This window comes from Chiloscyllium plagiosum, chromosome 19, assembly GCF_004010195.1.
Source record: "Chiloscyllium plagiosum isolate BGI_BamShark_2017 chromosome 19, ASM401019v2, whole genome shotgun sequence".
NCBI lineage: Eukaryota > Metazoa > Chordata > Chondrichthyes > Orectolobiformes > Hemiscylliidae > Chiloscyllium > Chiloscyllium plagiosum.
Genome location: NC_057728.1, coordinates 20,188,631 through 20,212,221, shown reverse-complemented (window position 1 = coordinate 20,212,221; position 23,591 = coordinate 20,188,631). Strand labels below are relative to the sequence as shown.

The following is a 23,591-nucleotide window of genomic DNA, read 5'->3' as shown; positions in this document are numbered from 1 at the left end:
TCATCTCCTCTGCACAGAAGCTCTTCAGACACATTTCCGACGCCCCTCCCCCAAGTCCCTCCTCCCTATCTTTTATCTTAGCCTGCTGGACCAACTTTCCTCATTCCTGAAGAAGGGCTAATGCCCGAAACGTCGATTCTCCTGTTCCCTAGATGCTGCCTGACCTGCTGCGCTTTTCCAGCAACACATTTCCATCTCTGGTAAATGGTTATACTTTTAGTATTGATGTAATTTGCCCAGAGCTGTTTCACCAGGAAAGTGTTTCCTAGCTGCTTTTTTTTTAAATTGAAACTTCTTCTGGATTGAAGTATCAGCAGGTCAATAATGAAAGAGAAGGTGTCGGGATTTCACATTGTTTTATTAGCACCAGACGATTCCTAACATTGTTCAATAAAGCTACCCAAGGGAAATACTTGCAGTATAAATTGGACATCTCTGGCCTCTTACCCCACCTTTATGCTTAAATTATGAATCTTAGATTTATTTTTTAGAGAAACCATCACATTGATTGTGAATTTTGCCTCAATTTAAAGTGATCCTTGCGCTGATGATGTTGGACATTAGTAAGTCAGAATCATAGAATCCCTGCAGTGTGGAAGCAGGCCATTCAGCTCAACAAGTCTACACCGGACCTCTGAAGAGCATCCCGCCCAGAACCACCCCATCCCTGTCATCACCTAGCCTTCACATGCCTGGACACTATGGGCAATGTAGTATGGTCAATCCACCTAACCTGCACATCTCTGGTCTGTGGGAGAAAACTGGAGCACTTGCAGGAAAGCTACACAGACATGGGGAGAATATGCAGACTTCACACAGTCACGCAAGCCTGGAATTGAATCTGGGTCCCTGACACTGAAAGGCAGCAGGGCTAATCACTGAGCCATTGAGCAACCGCTGATACATCCAAAATATGTCAAAGTGTGCACAGCAAGAGTCCATAAACATTGATTGAGATGAATGATGAATTAATCTCTTTCAATGGTTTTGGTTGAGAGATGGACATCAAGAAAACTTCTCTTTTTTTTCAAAAACAAAATCCTTTTTTTATATCCACCTGATTAGCCTGAACATATAGCAGATATTCCATTGTTCGTTGGCATCCTACAATTTCATAGGGAACAAACTGGAAAAGGGGCGTGGGCTATTTTAGCCAGATTTAAACAAGGAAAGTCTTACTAACAACAGAGAGAATCCTAAAAAAAGCCCAGTGACAATGTCTCATGACAATGAATCAATAACAATAAAACTGCCCCACATAATCAAATGGGGCAAGCCAGTTCTCTCTGAAACCATGAATGTAATAATGGGAATGTCACATTTCAGCAGCTTTAATTATTTTAACAATGGGCAACTAAGCAACATTAGAAAGCACAACCTAAAGTAAACATTCAGGTGGCTAATATATGTATAAAATTTATTGGCTGCCTGGGAACAAGTTAGTGGCTGAATATATATGAGAGTTAGATGTCTTATTTCTAGAATAATAAATACTTAAGTTTACCTTTCAGGGTCAAACCTAATGAATAGATTAATTTGTAAATTTATACCTGGATTCTTTCAGTGAATTTAATTATGATTTTGACCCAGAGACAATGAAAGAAAGGTTATATAATTCCAAGCTGTGATGGTGTGTAGCTTGCACATGGTTGTGTGCCCAAGAGGTCATGAATTTGGAAGGTGCTGTCAAAAGAGTCTTGGTGAGTTGCGGCAGCAATATTGTATATGATATATGCTGTTGCCACTACACTAGCAATGGAGGGAGTCAATGTTGAAGGTGATAGACAGAGTGACCGTCAAGCAGGCTTCTTTGTCCTGAATGGTGTGCAATTTCCTTTGTATTCTTGGAGCTGCAATCTCAGCAACAACCAACTGAATTTATAAAAGTGCCTAAAAGTACCATTGCAATTTTCTTCACCAAAGTATAATCAGATGAAAGCTGATATTAAGCGAAAGAATTAGTCACCAAAAGCTCGATAAAGGGCTCAGCTAAGGAGGAGACATGGATAGAAAGATTTAAAACATTAATTTGCATTAGCCTTTAAGATAGTAAAATGTAATTTCAAAGGAACTTTCTTAAATATATTTACCACTGATCTACTTAAAAAGATACATCAGGTCAAGTAACCAAAAGTTTGACTAAATAGGTAACATTTAGGGGCAAATTTAAGGAGAAGAAAGGAGTCAACAGTAGTGCAATTTAGGGATGGTATTCCACTATTTAGTACCTTGACAGCTGAAAGCGCAGCGGTGGAGTAAAGGAAATCCAGATACACAAGAAATCAAATTTGGAGGAATACACAGAACAATGGAGGGTTGTAGGGCTGGAGAATATTACAAGGAGGGCAGAGATTCCTTTTGGCTGAAAACACAGCCATTGGTGGATGAAAGATGTATCCCCCTGAGATAAGTACCACCATCCCCAAATATTTACTATTTTAGTGGAAACAAAATCTAAATGCAGGCTAGGCAACAACTCTGCAGAGCACCTACATTCTGTCTGCAAAAGTGAACCTGAACATTCTGTTGCTTGCCACTTCAACACACTGCTATGTTCCCTGGCCAACATTTCTGTTTCAGCCTTGCTGCAGAGCTCAGTATAAGCTGGAAAAAAAGCATCTCATTTTCCACTTGAGTACCCTGCAGCCTTCAGGATTTAATATCAGGTTCAATAATTTCAGGGTCTGAACACGTTCTTCCATGTCCTTACCCCAACTCCACACACCAGGCCTTGTCATCCCACAAGCTGCTATCACAACCAACCAATTGTCAGCTACTAACAATCCCCATTAGCAGTTACTGATTTCCCGAGGCCGACCTTTACCCATTCTTTTGTCAGTCCAACTGTCTTTCTCTCTCTCTGGGCTCCATCTCCACCAATCATTTACTTCTTCCCACAACCCATCTTCAGCATAAATGCCAAACTTTCCTAGCTACCACCAGTTCTGAAGAAGGGTCATTGTGACCCGGACCATTAACTCTGCTTGATCTCCACAGATGCTGCCAGACCTGCTGAGTTTTTCCTGCAGTTTCTCTTGTTGTTCCTGATTCTTCAAATCTCTGTCCTCAATTATGTGCTTTAATTCCTGATATTGTTCTAGTAAACATGCATTGTTGCTTCTCCATGACTCTTAATATCCTTCCCTATAAGATGTTCAGAACTGCACACAATATGCTGACCATGATCTAACCAATCATGCTTTCAGTTTCAAATGTCTGCTTTTAGATTCAGTATCCCTTTAAATGTATTTTTTGTGATCGTTAAATGTCTACTCTCACCTTTAAAAATCTATGATTTTCTGCTTTCAGAGGCTTTGTTGCCCATCCCTAATTGCCTTTGGGAAAGTCATGTTGAGCTGCCTTTTTTAACTGTTGAAATCCATGTGGTGTAAGTACATACAGTGGTGTTAGGAACGAAGTTGCAGAATTTTGACCCAAAGATAGTGAAGGAATGGCGATATAGTTTCAAGTCAGGATGATGTGTGATTCAGTGGGGTTGCGTGTGTGATGTTCCCATGTATCTTCTGCTCTTGGCCTTTTAAGTCAGAGTTCACAGGTTTGGAAGGTGTTGTTGAAGGATCTTTGGTGAGTTGCTATCCTGTATCTTGTGGATGGTCTACATTGCTGTCACAGTGTGCCATTAGTAAAGAAAATGAATGTTAAAAGTTATGGATGGGGTGCCAGTCAAATGGGCTACCTTGCCTAGGATGATTTTGAATTTAGTGGAGAAAGTACCATAGCACTCCTGACTCATGCCAGTCAGTACCAGTTCAGTTCCTGGTCAATAGTAATCCCCAGGATATTAATACTGAGTGATTCAGCAATGACAAGTTCATTGAACATCAAGAAGACATGGTTAAATTCTCTCTTGTTTGAGATCATCATTGCCTAACACTGTGTGTTGTGAATGGTACTTTCCAAATCAGTTCTAAACTGAATGTTATCCAGATCTTTGTGTACATGGACACAAAATACATGAGCATCTGAGGAATTGCAAAATATGTTGAAGATTATTGGTTCATCAAGGAACACCCCACTCCTGGTGTGTAGCGCAGAGGTGGACATGCGAGGTCATTGATGAAACAACTACAGATACTTGCATATCATACACTACAGCAGGAGTTCCTCAGAGTAATGTCCTGTAACTAAGATGACTGAACTCTTTATTTTAATTCATTCATGGGACATGGCTGCTAAACATTTATTGCCCATTCCTACCTTTGAGAAGGTACTGATGATCTGCCATCTTGAACCATTGCAGTTTGGATGCTGCAGGTTGATCAACAATACCCTTAGGGAGGGAATTCCAGGATTTTGATCCAGTGACACTGAGGGAATGATTATATATTTCCAAGCAAGGATAGTGGGTAGTTTAGAGGGGAACCTGTAGGTAGTGTTACAATGTATATGCTGTCCATGTCCTTTTAGATGGATATTGTCCAGATGTTGCATTTGAACACATAATGCTTCAGTATCTGAGGAGCCGCAAATGCTGAACATTATGCAATCATCAGCAAATATCCCCACTTCCGACCTTATGATGGAGGGATGGTCATTGATAAAGCAGTTGAAGGTGGTTGGGCCTAGGACACTACATTGAGGAATTCCTTTAGAGATGTCCTGGAGCTGAGATGACTGATCTCCAACAACCACAACCATCTTCATACCTGCCAGGTATGGCTCCAACCAGCAGAGATGTTGCCAACTCAGACCCATTGATTCTTGGGTTCCTTGATGCCACAATCAGTCAAGGGCTGTCATTCTTACCTCACCTCTGGAATTCAGCTCTTTTACCCATTTTTTAATTAAATCTGTAGTGAGGTCAGGGGTTGAGTGGCTCTGGCAGAATCCAAACTGGGCGTCACTGAGAAGATTATTGCTGAGCAGATGCTGCCTGATAACACTTTTGATAACATCTTCCATCACTTGACTGATAATCAAGAGAAAATTGATGGGGTGGTAATTGGTCAGGTTGGATTTGTCCTCCTTTTCGTTACTGAATATACCTGGGCAATTTTCCACATTGAAGGGGAATTAGCAGTGTTACATTGTACTGGAAGACCTTGGCTAGGGGAGTGGAAAGTTCTGGAGAAAAAAGTCTTGAGTCCTATTGTCAGAATGTTGCCAGGGCCTCCAACCTTTGCACTCTCCAGTTCTTCCAACTATTTCTTGATATCATGTGGGTGAATTGATTTGACGAAAGAATGTTATCTGTGATGCAGGAGACCACTGGAGGAGTCCTTTAAGGATCATCCACTCAACACTTCTTGCTGAAGAGTGTTTCAATCTTATCTTTTGCACTGATGTTTTGGGTTCTTCCATCATTTAGGATGGGGACATTTGTGCAGCATCCTCCTCCAATGAATTATTCAATTGTCCAGCACCATACATGACTGAATGTTTTAGGACTGCAGAGCTTAGATTTGATCCAGTGGTTGTGCTCTCTCTATCACTTGCTCCAACAACCATAACCATCTTTTATGCTATCTATGATTCTAACCAAAGAAGGGATTTCCCCGAATTCTCCCATTGAACCCTTATTGCCACACACAGTCAAATGCTCCTTTGATACCAAGGGCAGTCAGTCTCACTTCATCTCTGGATTTCAATTCTTTTGTCAAGTTTGGACCATGGCTGCGATAAGGTCATAAGTAGACTTGCCCTAGTGGAACCCAAACTGAGCATTAGTGAGCAGTTTGTTGATGAGGAAGTACCACTTGATGGTACTATTGATCACTCCTTCCATCATTTTACCAGTCACCAGGATGGCCAGGCTGGAATTGTCCTGCCTTTCTACATTGCCAGATAGACGCCAATGTTACAGGTGTAATGAAACAGCTTGGTTAGGGGTACAGCTAGTTCTGTATTCTCCATGGCAAAGAAGAAAAAATATAGGTCTTTGCAACAATCTTAGACCACAGCCAGGATTAACTGGTAGTTAATCTGGTAGTTGAAAAATAGATTAGATTCCAAATAATAAAATTGCTAGATGGAAGACAGTCTAGAGTTCTAAAGCCAATCTAGCAATAGTATTAGCAGCAATATTTAGGGATTAGACAGATAAATGGTACATTTCATGCCCTCACTTCCCTTACTTGAAGAAGAAACTGGGTGTGTTGGGTAACATTTGTTGAATTTATTTGACATAAAAACAAGGTTAAAAGAAAGTAATAAGGACAAGGTAATGGAGCACATGAACGTACTTTACAGCATTAGATACTGATTGTAAATCTACCAAAGAAAAACTAAGTTGAAGGAGTTTTTTGATAAAATAGCAAAAGATCTGTACATGGGCAAGAAGGTAGGGCAATATTTGGATTTTAGTGATAATTTTAATGAAGTCTTCTAGAAAGCTGTCACATAAAATCAGCATTTGTAATTGCTGACTGAAATTGGCTGGGTAAAAGGGAACACAATGTCATGGAATGGGAAGCAATCTGGCAGAAAGTGTTATATATGGAGTTTCATAGGCTCAGTGCAATGGCTGACACTCCTGATATTTTGATAAGTAATCTGCAAGAGGTTAGTAACTACTTCTCAATATTTGTAGATATTTTTAAAAGAGCCAATGGAGTTAGGACTACCAAGAATGGAGAGAAGCCTAGATTGTTTGCAGAAATGGGCAAACAACTGTGATATCAGTTTAGTATAGGTAAAAGGTAAAGTAATGAATTTAGGGAAAAGGAACAAATGGTTATGTATATAGCATTTAATTGCAGAATCAGTGGGAAATAGTAACTAAGGCAAATCATAGGAAAAATCTTAGAGCCTTAATTGGTCCCTCAAAACTTCAAGGTAATACTTGGCAGCTGCCAAATATCATATGGGATGTAGATCAAAGAGAGTCATTTACTCTTAAAGAGAAAATTAGTCAGACCCCACCTAGAATACTGTGTGTAGTTCTGAAATTTTTACCAGAAGGGATGCATGTGAATTAGGGAGGTATAAAATCAAGCTAGTAAGATGATTAGAAGGTTACAGTCTTAAATACAGACTTATGACGTGGGATTATTCCTGTTGGAAAGGAGAATGTGAAGTGGTGGAGTATAATGTGATTGAAGTAAAGCTCAGAGATGTAAAAGATCAGTCAGGATTATTTGAATTAGCACAAGATAGCTGAACAAGGATGAGTTTAGGCACAGCAGTATTACCATCAGATATCATATAAGGGAACATTAGTATTACTGACAGAATAATTGGTTATTGGAACTGCTAAATGAGGGAGGTTGAGGAGCATGACAGTTCACAATATCATGAAGGCAAAGTTGGTAAGCACCTTAATGGGAAACATATTAATGGGCATGATTACACACAGCTAGGTCTTTCCAGCTTTAACTGTCTGGTTCTACATTAGCAAGAAAAGGTTACAAGGCAAATAACAAGGCATTGAACCTATGTTGGTTGAAGATTAATGATAAGGTAATGTACATGTCATATTATCTGGTGAATAATATGAACATACAACATAGAAGCACAAGTAAACCATTTCCCCCCTTAAGCCTGCTCTACCATGCAATAAGATCGTGATTGATCTGTTTGTGTTTTGAATTCTATATTCCTATTCACTCCTGATAACCTTTGATTGCTCTGCCAACCAAAACTTTATGCAACTCTGAAAAATATTTGTCGCAGGCCGAAAGTACTAAAGTTGCATGATGGGTCAGGGGAATGTTCAACAGAAGATAACAAAAAAGATTGAGATGCATCATACATCTGGTAAAAAAGCTATAAACCACTTATTGGAGGCTGATGTGAAATGTAAGGGAATGTGTTTGACAGAGTATAATGAAGAGCTGGAATTAGCTTAGGTAGTGGATTATCTGAAGTCCATTAGGCAAAGAATAGTTGAGACATTGGAATGTAGTCCACAGTAATTAACAGAAACCAATGAATATGTTTGATAGAGGATAATAACAAGTTGAAGTTACTCTCAGGACAACTGACAACAGTAGAAAAAGGACAATACAATGCTCATATGTATACTACTGTGTGAAGTTTCCCAATAATATTATTTGGAAACAGAAGTGGAGAAATGATATATACTTTTATGTTTGATTTGTAATTCCATGATGTGATAAGAAGGGAAAGACCTAGTTTTAGTTTAATTTTGAGTTCTGAGAGTGGAGAAAAGGTTGGCTAGAATTTTGTTAATATGTGCATGTTAATGAAGGTTACTGTTTAGACTTGAGCTTGATATTGAACCAGTACAGTGTGTTAGAAACAAAGGTGTAAGAGTAAAATTAATTGCTGTCACCTAGTAAAAAGATGTCATTTATTTATTTAAGGATCTCAGGAAAGATATAACTTAAGAAAATAGCATAACATGAATGCAGAAATTTGGCAAAAACAAGCCAATAACAGTCATGCCAACAGAACAAGGAACTTTAAAGTTGAGACAGGGTGACCCTCCCATAAGGTTTGAGTATCTGTAAAATTGCTGTTGAGGGTAAAGGGTTGAATTTTTACTTCTAATATTTGTAATAGGGCCATTTCAACTTGTTCACGTGTGGTGTAATATAGTTAGTGTTTTTGTCCTTTTGTGTGGAATAAACTTTGATGTTCTTTGTTAGAACTATATTGACATCCTATTGGGAATATGTTCACTGACTGGCTGCTAGGGTAAACAAATGGGGGAAAAAGTATGGTCCATCAAGCTAGGTTTGACTCTGGTCTCTGAATTGTCTAGTATGACCATCAACTCAGATCATAACACTGCAAAGAAAAATAGGCAGTGACACACAAAGCACAGCTGAAGTTATCAAATATAAAAAGGAAGCATTAGCAATTTACAGACGATAAAAACCTGTATTCAGAAATGTTTCTACTTCCTTGTGAATTATTTGAGCAGTAGTTAAGCACACTATGATTGCAATTACCGTGGAAGATAGGTTGTTTCCTGTAATATCATTATTGCAATGTGTTGTGTTATATAATACAACTCCAGGTGAGTCATGTAGCAGAATTGTTCATGAGAACTTACTTGCTTATCTGCACTATTGGCTTTCACAAAGTAAGTAAGCATTTCTGCATTACCAGCATATTGAAACATCTATGATTCTAATTCCCCACAGTACTGGAATCATTGTTGTTTTGCTGTCAGAAAACTACATCTGTATTACACTACATTATGCTGTTTATGCAAACAAAGTAACTTGCTTTATAAAAGTCAGTAGTGCAAGTGAGCAGACACATTTTTCATGAATAACTGTGTTGCATGACTCATCTGGAGTCACACACCATATTGCCGTAATGTGAACATTTACAAAATATTACAGGAAACAACTGCCTTCTACAGTAATTGTATCAATCATAGAGTGCTTAATTACTGCTCAAGTGGCTCATATACAAGGAGAATTGTGTTGGAAAGATTACCAAAAGCTGGCTGGGTACTTTGCTTGGGATTGCCAGAGTAGAGCAGGAGCATTAATGCAGGTATCATGTATCACTGAATGGCACTGTGCAGTAATGCCACCAGCTGGCTGCTCCAAGGCAGATCATTAGGGTCATAGAACCATATAAAGTTGCAGCATGCAAACAGGCCATTCAGCCCATCAACTCCATCTGTCAGTTCTTTCTCCACATTTGCTGCTGTTGTGCACATCAGGAGAGCAATTACCAATCACTAAGAAAATAATTTTCAAACATTTGTATTTAAAAGGATCTTCTGGATAAAAAAATTTCAACAAGTAGTTTTAATTTGAGAAAGAGATTATAGGGTCACTATCAACCAATGCAAGTGATACATTTTGGCAGGTTCAGGTCATGAATTCCTATTCTTTTGGATGTAATATGGATATGAAAGACTTAACGGATGCTATTTGTCAATATCTGGCTTCTGTAGTCCAAAAAGAGCATGAGTAATCATATTCCATATGCACGTATACTTATTAAAAATTCCAGTTTAACACTTCTTTATTGGAAATGTTAATTGAAATAGTGTTAGTTTTATTGTTGTTTATTCTATGCACATAGTACATTAGGGAGAAGCAAAGAGGGGAAATTGTTCTCTAAGCTAAGGTTTGTTTTCAGTGCTTAAATTGCTAGGATTTCAGCTTGATCCTCCCACATCAATTAACTTATGACCTCAGCTATGTAGCTATTACACTTGCTAACTGGCAGCCAGAATGTACTTCATTAAAGTGAAATGGGGTACAGTCAGCAGGAGACACCTCTTACCCCATTCTTTCTGAAAGCCTTTTCAGATTATTCGAATCATTTTTACAGCTTAATTTCTGGAGTACATTGTCTGCAGACACAAATTAAGAAATTGAGATAATTTACTTCATGAAAATGGCAATGATTCGGGTTAAATCTCAATCTCATTCTCTCAGCCAAATCTCTGAGAGGTCTAGTACCATTCTTCTGCATATATAGGGAAATAGTACCGAGGTACTCTGGGTTTCTGGTATACAGAGGCATGGTCCCAATACTTTAATAGATGAAATTTTAGAAAATATCTACCCCATTCTGATATGCCTTTACCATTATATAAGCAACTCAGCATCAGTTTCAAGTATATATCAATATCTCAGGGGTGTTGTGTTACAATATTGGAGGAATTCAGGACCATATCCCTAACCATTCTGTTTTTCTTAAATATGTTGATACTGCTATGAATGCAGTATTTTCTTTCTACTTATCATAAAATCAGAAACTAGAAATATTATTTATTTAGTTAAGAGTAATAAATTAACAATTTTGACAGTAAAGGAGGATTTTGAGAATACCATCCAGAATATGATTGAATTCAATGACACTCAATGAGAAAAAAGAGAATCAGAAACCAAGATTTACAGATGAACCAAAGCTGTATTTGAAAGTATGAAGTTGGAATAAACAATTAAAGCGAAGAATATCTTGTTTGTTAATTCTTTTGTTCAATAACAAAATCTATGGATGACAGCAATTGGATTACAAAACAAATGAAAGTGAAAGCAACAGTTCTAGGGAGATATAACAAAAGTCTACAACAATGCTATCCTGTAGGATTTTGTTAGTTGCCAAACTCATGACAATCAGGAAAACATACTTGCATGATATAAATGTAAGCAATATTAATAAAACATAATCTTTTATGTTTTGAGGTTTAAAACTGTCATCATTTAAGATCTATACAGTCAATGCTGACTTCAAAAGGACTTTTCAAAGTAAGTTTATCATATATGTTCTCAGAAAGTGGTGACAATCTGTTAAATGAAAAATTTGCTTCCAACACACTGATCCAGCTTATTAAAGAAAGTGACAAATTTCTTAAAAAGTGACTATTTGATCATATTTTAGGAGATTAGGGAGTGAAAGGAATTGATAAATCTCTACAGATTAGCTTCTGTGTTGTGATTCTTGGCACGCTTACATTTATTATCTGTCTTTCGGACTCAGTTTCTGGGCATTTATTAGACCTTTTGGCAAAGAACCAAGTCTGTTAACTTTCCTTTCACACCAACAGCACCCTATTCTTTTTAAGCACTTATTTCAACAGATCTGTTGAGGGGAAAGCTGAACACTTTTGCATGTTCCTGCACAGCCCCAGCTTACCAAAATTGTACATTTCAATCCTCTTTGGCAATCGTGCACCTTAACTACCAGTTAAATAAAACCAGTTAGCATGCCCTGTTCTATTAGATTCCTGAAGAAAATTTCAAGAGCAATGAGACCACTATCCCTCTGAAGTCTGGCCCTGAGTACATCACACTTCACAAAGTGATCCCATAGATCTCAATGGTTTATCCTTCAGAGGTAACCAGAAAGAACAGGAATAGAGAAGGTAACAAATAACAATCCATTTGTTTTTATTAATTGAGCAAGGAACCTTTCAACTTCCCGGTCAGTAGAAATCAAACACTGGAACAACATTTTGATAAAATGTTATCATCTGACTAATATTTGATTTCTGTCTGACAGCAAAATGATCAATTCTTCCTCACTCAATTAAGGATGTATGACAATAGTGGACTAGAAAGTGAAACTTTTCCAACTGCTGCAATTTTAACAACCCATTATTGTATGGTGTATTGTATGGCTTTAAAGTGAAGAGCATCATTTTGTCACATATCTGTGACTTATCAGCCTTAGTACTGAGAACATTGGAGAATGGTGTTCTAAAAGAGTTCTTTTTCTGTTAGGATGAACATGAAAAACAAAAGAGATTTTTTTTTAAGCAGGACAAAAATTGTGAAGGGTAAATAATTTTAAATAGACAAAAGACAAAGAGAAGGACAGGTCAGAATAATTATATGAACATTTGGTTTAATCTTTACAGTGGAGAAGCAGAATAGATATTCCAGAGATTTAATGAAGACTAAAGATTAGTGAAGAAGAGATTAGTATGAAGAAAGAATCATGCTGGTTGTAATAATGTGCAGAAGCCATGAAATCTTCCAGATACTTATGATTTCTATATGAGGATGTGAAAGAAATAGTCAAGGGTTTGCAATATTTATAGTTTATTCAAAGTTTAATAAATTTGGCCATTGCTTTGGACGATTACGACATTGTAAATGTATTCCACTATCAAAAAAATGAGAAAGGAAGAAAAAAAGAGTTATGGGAAATGTTTGGGAACTGTGGGAATGGGCTTGGGGATGAGGAGGTTGAAAAATTGGCAGAGAGGGTAGTGGGTCGTGATGCCTCCATCACCTTTCCACAGATATGGCATTCTACCAGAGATGAGGAATGTAGAGGATGGCTCCTCTGTCCAGAGGACAACTATGCTTCTTAAGTGGCCTTTTCCTCTTATAGCTTTCCTTTTTCCAGTAGAGATGGGTTCTGTGGCATGTGTGGAGACTGCCTAATGAGCCCTGACCATCTCTCAAGTGGCTTGTTGGTGGAGGGGATTCTCCCAGTCAGGCAACCTCTGGCTCATGGAGGACCATCCAATTCCACAAAAATGGCTGCACAGCACCCCTCACCAGTAAATAAGAACCTCACTAATGTCATCTCCCAACCCAGACAGTCCTCACCAATCACCTGATCCCATTTACCTTGATCTGAGTGTAGTGGTCCATGTGTGGTCTCCCAGCAGTGGCCACTACTCCCAATGGCACTGCTGTATCTGAAGAGCTTCCAGATGGGAGGACTGGCACAACTTGAGCAATTAGTTCTCCATAGAGTGTAGTCAAGGCTCTGCCAAATGGCCAAGGCAGAATTACCCCTGACTTTCTGGTCTGTCATCTGGATCACTGCCACTCCAACTGAATCCATCACCAGTAACTGCAGTTCAGTGGTAGGGAAAATCACAAAAATCCATGATCAAATAATATTTGGAAAAATCTGTACTGATTAGGTTTAAAGGAGAATGATTCCATTCTTGCTACTAGTTTATTTTGTACAGTGTAAGTACAGAGAGTGTGATTGAAGGGATTACTCTTTCAGAGAGCCATTACAGCTACATTCGACATAGTAGCTTTCTTCTGCATTTTAAAATTCCAACCCTGACTTTTCTGAAAGTCCTTTCTGTCATTATGTAAGTGCTAGATTGAAAGGGATAAATACATCTCTCATGAGTTTGGATTTGCTTTGAATATCTTTTTGTATTTAGTGGCACTGACCATTCCTGCAAGAGGATCCAAGTCTTTGCATTTTAACTATCCTATAGGTAATTTCCCAACATAGTGTTACTAGCAGATTTACCCCATATGCTGTTGCCATCACCTGTGTTGACAGAGAATTTGAAAATAGTATCACACAGTGTCTTTTGTCACTCAATGCCTTTTGTTAGTAAAGAAAAGCTCTGTAGTGATAGTACTGAATAACTCCTGTCTGATTATTGGATCTCTCGGGCACACCACTTTTGTGGACCCAAGGGGCTTCAAAGTAGTTGTGTAACAGTATGATGGAATTGTCAGTGATAGTTTAGAGGGTATAAGAGCTGCCTGTCATGTCTTCAGCTCTATGCAAAGCTCTGCTGATTCCTACATCTCAAATTCACCCTGCTGGACATCCATGTAATCAATTATCTTTTAACTTGCGAATCTAGGATGCATCCTGAATGTTTTATCCACGTCCGATGAACCCGCTCATGCTTAATGTGTTTTGTTAGAAGTAGATTATTGTTGATTTCTGACATGACTGCCGTATTATGTGTAGTTTTAAGCAGCACGTCTCAAAGGATATTTCAGCATTGCAGAACGTGCAGTGCAGATTAGCAGAATACACCAGGGTTGAAGAGATTAAATTGTGAGGACAGGTTGCCAAAATTGAGTTTGTATTCCTTTGCATATAGAAGATCATGAACTGATTTAATTAAATTATTTTGGAATTTCAAAAGAATTGATAGGATAAGTGAGAAACTCTTTCCTCTAATGGGGCTGTCCAGAATAGAAGGTGTAACCTCAAATTTAGAGCGATGCCTTTGAAGCAAGATGTCAGGAAGCATTTTCACACACACAGTAATGAAAATCTGGAAGTCAACTGAACATTTCAAAATTGAGATTGCTGAATGCTTGACAGGCAAGGGTATTAAGGATAACAGAGCCAAGTCAGGTCAATCGAGTTAAGGTGCAGATTAGCTTGGATTTAATTGTAATGTGGTAAGGACTCGGAGTTGAATAGCCTACTTCTTCTATTATGTTCCTATCTGCAAACTGTGGCATTCCAGCAAACTGTTTCTCATGATGATCAGTTTGCTGATTGCATTATGATCACTTCATCTGTCCCTTTCTTTGGAACTGTTGCCCTTTGTCACTTTGCTGGCATTGCTTCTTATTGTTCAAGCACAAATAATAGCAGCATATTGCTTCTGTTTTAGTGACAATCTGACAGGCTTCAGGTATCTTTAGGTTGATTTCAAATGAGTAATGTGGCTCCACACCATAAGGAAGGATTACAAGTCAAAATAGAGTGTACTGTGCACACTCATGGATGCTTCCTGGTATGAATATAAACACAAAGAAATACTGGAAAACTGTTGGCTATTTGTTAGAGGGTGGTGGTTTGACAGAAGTGTTTGACATTATGAGGAGATTAGTAAATGCATGTAAATCAAAGACTGTAGTGGTTGAGGCATGTAGGAGGAGGAAATGTAGAATTAAGAATATATCTAAGATTTGGAAAAGGGAGCAAAAGAAACCTTTCACACAAGGTTGATAATGTACAACAACTGAAAGTTTTTGAATCAGATTGTGTTAACATTTCTGAATAGATTAGATAGATGGTTAAAGGAAAAGGAGTTATGGGAATAAAAGGAGTTATGGGAATGAAGCAGACATTAATTGATAGACAGTACGCACCAAAATGTACTGATTGAGCTAAACAATTAGTTTCCAGGTTATAATTTCAATATAGTTCTATGCAAGTATAATTATGAATTAAAAATCATGAGTTACTTGCATTTTTATAATATTTTTAATTGAGTAAAACATCCCAAGTTACTTCAGAGGTCCTTAATTAAATTAAATTCATAGCAACCAAAGAAATAGGCATGAGGAGAGGTGACCAAAGCTTGACCAAAGAGGTAAATTCTAAGAAATGTCTTAAAGAAGGACAGAGATTTAGAGAAGTGAAAAGGTTTAGGAAGAGAATTCTAGATCTTAGAACCTGGATAGCTTAAGGTACCTTGAGCCATTCCACTACCTTGTCCCTCTGTCAATGTTTTTTTCTATTCACTCATGGGATGTAGATGTTGTTAGCTGGAGCAGCACTTATTGCCCATCTCTAATTGCCTGGGGAGGGTGATAGAGGTGGGTAACCTCTCAATCTTTTTAAAGTACTTGAATTAACTCTTGAAGTGTTACAACATTCAAGGCTATGAGCCAATTGCTGGAAAGTGGAACTAGTGTAGATTCTGCATAGTTTTGGTAGTACCAAAGGGATTCTTCTGTATTGTATAATTCTCCAATTCGATGCCTTTCAGAAGGTGATGGTGAGCCACCCTCTTAAACCGCTGCATTTCCATTTGGTGTAGGTGCATCTAACAATACTTGTAAGGGAGGGAATTCCAGTTTTGTGTTCCATTCACAGTGAAGGATTGAAGCAAGGTGATAGGTTTGAAAATGTAATTCATTATCATTCACAAAAAAATGCACACACACTCATCGCTTTAAACAATAAAATCACTGTAACTGGAATGCATGGTTCACTTTCCCAGTGGATCTAAATTCCCTGTGCAGTATGGTCAAATTGTTAATCAAACTTACCACGAGTGACTGTTATTTGCTTGGCCTTTACCCTATGACTTTCTCTTTGTGGGTAACTCTAATGATAGCAAGGCTACTGCTGGTATAGCTCTTCATGAATGGGGGCACAGAAGATTTGTCACGATGTTTAGGTTGCAGAGAAAAATAAGGCACAGAATATTTTAAAACATTTAAAACTCTTTCCAGAATATCAGAATATTACAGGCAAAAATATCCAAATACAAGATGCAGATAAAACTCAATACTATAAGGACTTTGTTACAAATTAAGTGTTTCTAACAGTGATGAATAAAACCCAATGTAACCGCAAGCAACATGTTTGCTGGTAAGTGTTCAGTATGAATAGGGATGTGTAAGGTAGGAATGTGTACTTATACATATTAGCCTTGGATCAGTGATAAGACCTGTGCCTTTGAATCAGAAGATAATCACCTCAAGCCACACTCCAGAGGCTTGAACCTATTTCTGTGACATGCTGAGGGACAATGCACTATTAAAGATGCTGTATTTTCAACTGAAAGGAACATAAAGATTAGAAGACACAATTCAAAGAAGAGATCCAGCAGCTTCCAAGTCAATATCTGTTTTCTAAACAACACATCAAAGCATGGCAGTTTATCTCATTACAGTATGAAGTGTGGAAATTGGCTGCTATCTTTCCCATCAACAACATGACTATACTTCACTGGCTATGAAGTTTTTCAACATGTTCTGATGGCGTAATAGGCATTACTTGAAATTCTTTCTTTAAAAATTAATTTCTCAAAATCAATGGCAAGTAATTCAGAATCAGAAATTGATATCTGCATTGACAATAATCTAATCTTGGCGCAGTTAACTCTATAGCAACAAACAGAACCTCTAGTTCACAGGAGCCCACATGATATTTGACAAAGAAATATGTTAACCAATGGGAAGTTAGGACGTTAAATACCTAGTTTTTTTTATAATGGAAGTGAAAATAAGGTGAAACAGTTATTTATAGTGATCCACTAGGTGTCACTGGTTCACTTGATGAGTACACTGAACTTTCAGTATTTGGTTACTTTTTGGAATATTGGAAAAGAAAGTAGTAATGAATAATGAAATGCTACAAGGGTATTCCATATGTAATTTACGTGGTATCTCTTCATGTTCGAGAGAGGCCTAATGTGCCTAATCAAGACTGAAAAATGGATACAGTTGTTAGAGAGATGGTGAGGATGTTTGATTTCTGTCACTGAGGAAACTGTGATTGATGTGTGTTATACAGGAGTGTTTGAGAAGATGTTAGTCTGGTTCTCTATTACAGAGCTTTTGATGAAATCATTGTATGAATAGTCTATTCACTGGAACTCATTAATTCAGTGTTAATCGCTTTTTTTTTGTCTGTAAAGGTCACCATCCCAAACAGCTTTTAGCTTGAGGACCACCCTCAGTAACACTCCTAAATACCGCTTTCTCCAGTGATGGAACCCCAGTCTGTGTCTACAGTTTCCAATGTGCTGAGCTATTCAATTCAGTTTCTGAGTGGAAGCCAAACTCCTCTCCACAGTAACAGTGTAAAGAAAGTAACCAACTCTAAAACCAGTTGTTTAAGTGGAATGATTGGCTTTTATGTTGTAATGGGAACCTTTCATTTGCTCTCTGGGTGTTTTCTCTTTGTTTGCCCTGGCTAAAAAGCAAAAGGAGAGGGAACAGCACTGAATCCAACTTTGGTGATATCATAAAGACTGACTACATGAAGGCCCAAAGATTTAGACAGCAGCAAATCTGCGAATGAACGCAGGTGAGAGATGCTGTAAGTGGAGATACTGAATTACAAGTATTACTGTAGCAATAAGTTAGCTCTTCTTTTAATGAATACATATTCAATCATTCACACGTGCGTGCACACACACATTGCTAAACACACACTCTCACGCACTCAATAATACACAAATACACATACTCACTCTCACGCATGCATGAAGACAATGAACAGTAGAAGCATTCAAGAATTTGATCTTAATTACCCCCAGACTACAATGGTGTCATTTTTAAATGGATCTTGTATGAAAAAAAAGTTAATCTTTTAACTAGATGAAAAAAATGCAATTCTAAAACTGATCTTGAACTAACCCAAACCAATTATAGAAATAGGTTTTCTAGTTAAAAAATGTTTCAGTTACTCGGATGATGTGACTAAGAGCCTGTTCTGTTTGTTTTTAGGGCTGTCATCAATCATCACTGCATGCCAGATTCACCTCCAGCAATCTGACAGTAGCCTGGGCTCCTGACTGCACCCACATGGTTGACTGATAATTCTGAAGTAAACAAGCACAGGAACCTTAAATTTATAGATCAAGCGAAAGTGTCTACAGAATAGGTACTTATGAAATGATTGTTTTCAGGGCAAATCGTCACTGAATGTAATGCCACCAATTGGAATCTGATCTATTTCCACGGTTGGAGTTTTTAGGCTGTGTTTAATATTCACTTTATATTGCAGAATTGATTCAAGATGGGGTTCTTTTATTGAGTAAAATCTTGTGGAATCAATTCTGATTTTTTGTCATGGTGAGATTCCATTGAAACGTTCAAGTACCAATTTTCCATCCTATCATACCCTAATTCTTCCTGAGTTGTTCTTGCCATAAAAAGTATTGTCTGAAACAGATTTAGTTATCACATTCTGAAAAATTCCAGTCATTCTCATAGCTTTCTTGAATATGGATCACAGCTGCTGAGAAAATTAATGTTATTGGTTTCATCTGTTCTTTAAACTTTGAGGGATAGCAATATAAGTTGTTTGCCTTCAGCCATTGGACTTGGTGATACAAGAGGTTAATGCATAGTCCTTTTAGATGCACATAACCTATGTTGATAGGATGAATATTTCTCTTGGATGCCTTTATGATATTGTGCGAAATAAATTTGACAATCATGATGGACTGAACAGCATACTTATGTGTCATTTCATTTCTTAAATCAAGTTACTCAGCTATGAGACTGCTCACAAATTAGCACTAATTTGGCAGTCTTACTTAATGCCACTGCTGCAGGAAACAGGTCTGTCACGCTTATGCTGTGACAATTACTTTTGAAGCTGGATTGCACAGAAGGAACATTTTTCTGTATTTAAGCCATTAAAATAAAAAGACTTGCATTTACATGGAACTTTTCAGAACCGCTGAACATCTCCAATTTACTGCCAACAAGAAACTTGCTTTGAAGTTCTAGTCACTGTTGTAATATTTTATAATGTTGTAACTGTGCTGCAGTGTACCTAATTGAGGGACATCTGATGACAAATCTTAGAACTGAAAACCTTTTCCATACTCTACAATCATTCTTTATCTTAAACAACCTCTTATAAAGAAGTTTTTAAAACCATTCACTCTTTCAAAAAAGAAGCAGTTTGAATACTATTCTATCCAGTTGCAGAATATAATGTGGAAAAGTGCTGTTGGAACTGACTGTACAAACAAAACATAAAACCAGTGCTGTCTTGTGTTCATGTGCCTCTTCAGATGTGAGTTCTGTACTTACTCACTGAAGTAGGAGAAATTTACCAGCTGAATTGTTTTGTACTTTCATTCAGTGAGAAGCAATATGTTCAGCTACCTGAACTGTCTGAAATTTTCTGGGTATGAATGCAAGCAGTACTGAACAGTTGGGAATATTGAGACTTATAAGCAGGGGGTCAACTGGAATCAGAATGGAAGCACTTCACTGGCTCAAGTCATACCTTGCAAAAAGAAATCATTTTGCTTGTTTGATGTCAATGAACTAACCCTCAGGGCATTGCAGGAATTCTTCAGGGCAATGTCCAGGTCTAATCATCTTCAATTGCTTCATCAAGAACTGTCCCTCTACTGTAAGGTCATATTGGGGATGTTTTTGCATAGTGTTCAGTTCCTTTTGCATCTCGTCAGATCTGAAGAAGTCTTTGCCTAATCGCAGCAAGACCTGGACAACATTCAGGCTAACAATTGCATCATACAATTTCTAGACAATTACTGTGGACAATAAAAAAAAATTGAATCATCTCTCTTTAACATCCAATGCCATTACTATTGCTGAATCAGTACCCTGTGGGTCACTCTGAACCAGAAATTTAACTGGACCAACTACATAAATAATGTAGCTGCAGAGTGAAGTCAGAGGCTGTGTAATTTGCAGAGAGTAGCTCGCCTCCTGATTCCCCAAAGAGCTTTCCACCAGTTACAAGGCACATACCATGAGCATGATGGAATACTTTTCACTTGTTTGGATGAGTGTAATTTAAACAACACTCAGGAACCTCAAAACCACGCACCACAAAGTAGCTCACATGATCCATCCTTTAATTCAAATGTTCACCCCTTGTAGCATCATCATATAATGTGAGCAGTGTGTACTTCTACAAGATGCACTGCAGCAACTCAGCAGGTCTCCTTCAATAGCATCATTCAATCCAATGACATCTATAACACAGAGGAACAAGGGGCAGCACATATATGAGAATACCATTACCTGCAATTTCACCTCCAAGTCAGAATGGTCTGTGACTTGAAACTATATCACTATTCTTTCATCAACACTGGGTCGCAATCCTGGAATTTCCTCAAATACTGTGGGTAAACTATACTAAATGGAATGCACCAGTTCAAGAAGGTAGCTCCCATCACCTTTTCAAGGACAAATAGTGGTGTTCACCTTGCCAAAGATGCTCTAATACTGTGAAAGAATTAAAAACATAAAATCTTTTTCTTTCTCAAAAGACTTAATCACTAAATAAACCACCACATGGGGCACTGGGACATCCAGAACAGAAACAATCAAGATTCAATTTCCAATCAGTGCTGAGTTTGATGATCTATGGTAATGTGGCCCGTAATAGGTGGAAAAATCAACCTACAGAAAACTGTATGTGAGCTGATAAGTAACAAATAACATTCATACCACAGAAATCCCAGGCAATGAACAACAGCAACAAGAGAGAATCTCCCCTTGACATTCAATAGCATCGTGATCATTGAAGACTCCACTATCCTCATCCTATGGGTTCCCATTGATCAGGAGGCAAGCTATCCCTGATATTGAACCAACCACTTCAATACTGTGATTACAAGAGTAGGCTAGAGGTTGAACATTCTGAAGTAACTAACTCACCTCCTGACTCTCCAAAACCTGTCCACCATCTAGAAAACATAACTCAGGAGTTTACTGGAAAACAATCCACTTGTCTGGATGACTGCAATTCCAGCGCCATTCAAGAAGCTCCATAACATCCAGGAAAAAGCAGCCCACATGATGGGCATATCATCCACCACCTTAAACATTCATTTCTTCCATCACCAACACACAATGACAACAGTGTGTATTATCAAGATGCACTGCAGCAATTTGCTGAGCATCCTTCAACAATAACCTCCAAACCCACAACCTCAACCATTTAAAAACACAAGCACAGCAGATGCACAGGAACACCACTATGATCTGCAAACATGCACTTTAGCAGACATGCGATCCATGGATAGTGAAGGTAGATGTTCCAACCTGAAGAGTCATCTTGACTCGAAAAGTTAGCTTGCTTTCTCTCCATGGATGCTGCCTGACCCACTGTGATCTCCAGCATTTTTTGTTTCTATCACATAGCTGTTGAGAACGCTCTAGTGCCTGCTATTAGTTTGTGTTGGCAGGGTTTGCAAATTGCTATCAACCTGCTTCTCCAGTTTTGAATGCATCTTCCTTGGCCATCAAGTCCTAGAGTGAATCTCAACCATTCTGACTCAGAGGTAGAGATGCTACCCACTGCGCACAAGACCTCCTAAATACAGGAGAGTCACAAATGAATCCATTCAGGAATTCAGAAGAAACTTGTTTACTCAGGTTGATTGTATTATGAATGTCACCACCATTAACATTAGTGGAAATGAGTAGTGTAATGTTTCAGCAGAAGCTAGATGAGCCCACAAGTGAGAAGAGATTAGAAGGATATGCTGAGATGGTTAGATGTCAAGGATGGAAGTCACTCTTTTTTTAAATTCTTTCATGGGACCTGGGCCTCGCTGCTAAGGACAAGACTTGTTGCCTATCCCTAATTACCTAACCAGTTTCCTCAGCCATTTCAGAGGGCAGTCAAGAATCTATCACATTGCTGTGGGCGAGTCCCTTGCAGACCAGACTAGGTGAGGATAGCTGATTCCCAAATGCAGTTTTATAAAGTTTAATCATTATTTCATGGTCACCATTATCAAGTCCAGCTTCATATTCCACATTTAATTTAGTAAATTCAAATTCCTGTAGCTGCCATGATGGGAATTAAACTTGTGTTTCCATAACACTGAGCTGCATCTCTAGATTACTAGTCCAGTGACATTACCACTGTACTGCTGTCACCCCTCCATGTGCTGCATGAACAACGCTGTAGACCAGTTGAGTCAAGTGGCCTGTTTCTCTGTTGCAAATTCTTTGTAATTCTATATAGTATTGCAGAATTCAATTTGCATTCTTTTTAAGATAATCATGCACTGATCACTTAACAGTGACATTTTAAGAAGGTTTGACCTAGCATTTTTTTTAAATTTGGAAAACAGTTCTCAAAACATACATAGAAATTAATGCCTGCTGGCCAGCCAATTGCATAATTGAATTAAATTATCTACTGCTATGGGAAAATAGTCTCACATCAATGAATAAACCAGTGAATCAGCGGATGTGAAAGCTCTGAAGTGATTAAAACCGGTTATGCTACATTTCAAACAAGTTTATCTCAATCAACTCACTTTAATCAAACAAGGAAGTAGAAATTTGAAACAATGCCTTGCAGACTCATGACAACTTTTCTCTTTCCATTACAGGTTGATGGGTAAGGTTAACTATGACGTTGAGATCAGCAGTGGAGTCAAACAAGGTTGGGTTCTGGCACCGATACTCTGACTTATTCTCTATGTTGCTGTCATGTGCAATCTACAGTGGGTGTTTCACTTATGTACGAGAGCTGATGGTTAGCTCTTTAGCTTTGCTGAACTGAGGTCCAAGATGAAGGTGTGCCAGCTCATAATCAGAGATGTTCTATGTTATGGGATGCCACACCAGCCTTCCACATCAAGGAACTTTCCTTGGCAAATGGACAGACTCTGTCACACTTGTTAAGAATTTGGTTTGACTGACAACATCAGAATTTGGTTTGACTGAGTGACATGGTCCAGGATGTTGCCATACTGATATCTATCGGCATTGACAATGAGATCCTAAGGTTGTTGATAGCTTCTCATATCTGGGCTTTACAATTACCAATAATCTGTCACTTAATGCTGAATCAACTTGTGAAAAGGCTGATTTGTTCAAGCTGATTCAAAGAGTGTAGAACTACAGCAACTAGCCTTGGAATATCAAATAGTGAGTCTACCAACCCTGCAGCCACAGTGCACCTCTCTACAGTGGTGAGACCTGGACTTCGTCTGTCAAGCAGAAGAAAAGGCATTGATTTCAGATATATCCTCACCATCT

At 38.2% G+C, this 23,591-nt stretch overlaps 2 protein-coding genes across 6 annotated transcripts in view; one reads left to right on the top strand and one right to left on the bottom strand.

The window, feature by feature from the left end:
• Positions 1-19,055, top strand: part of atxn10 (ataxin 10) — a 317,949-nt gene extending 298,894 nt beyond the window's left edge. Inside the window, exon 10 of the mRNA XM_043709270.1 lies at positions 18,324-19,055. Coding sequence (XP_043565205.1) covers positions 18,324-18,413 — 90 coding nt within the window. The 3' untranslated portion in view covers positions 18,414-19,055. The remainder of the gene's footprint in view (positions 1-18,323) is intronic.
• wnt7bb (wingless-type MMTV integration site family, member 7Bb) overlaps positions 1-23,591 on the bottom strand; it is an 81,609-nt gene that overhangs the window by 23,008 nt on the left and 35,010 nt on the right. The window lies entirely within an intron of this gene.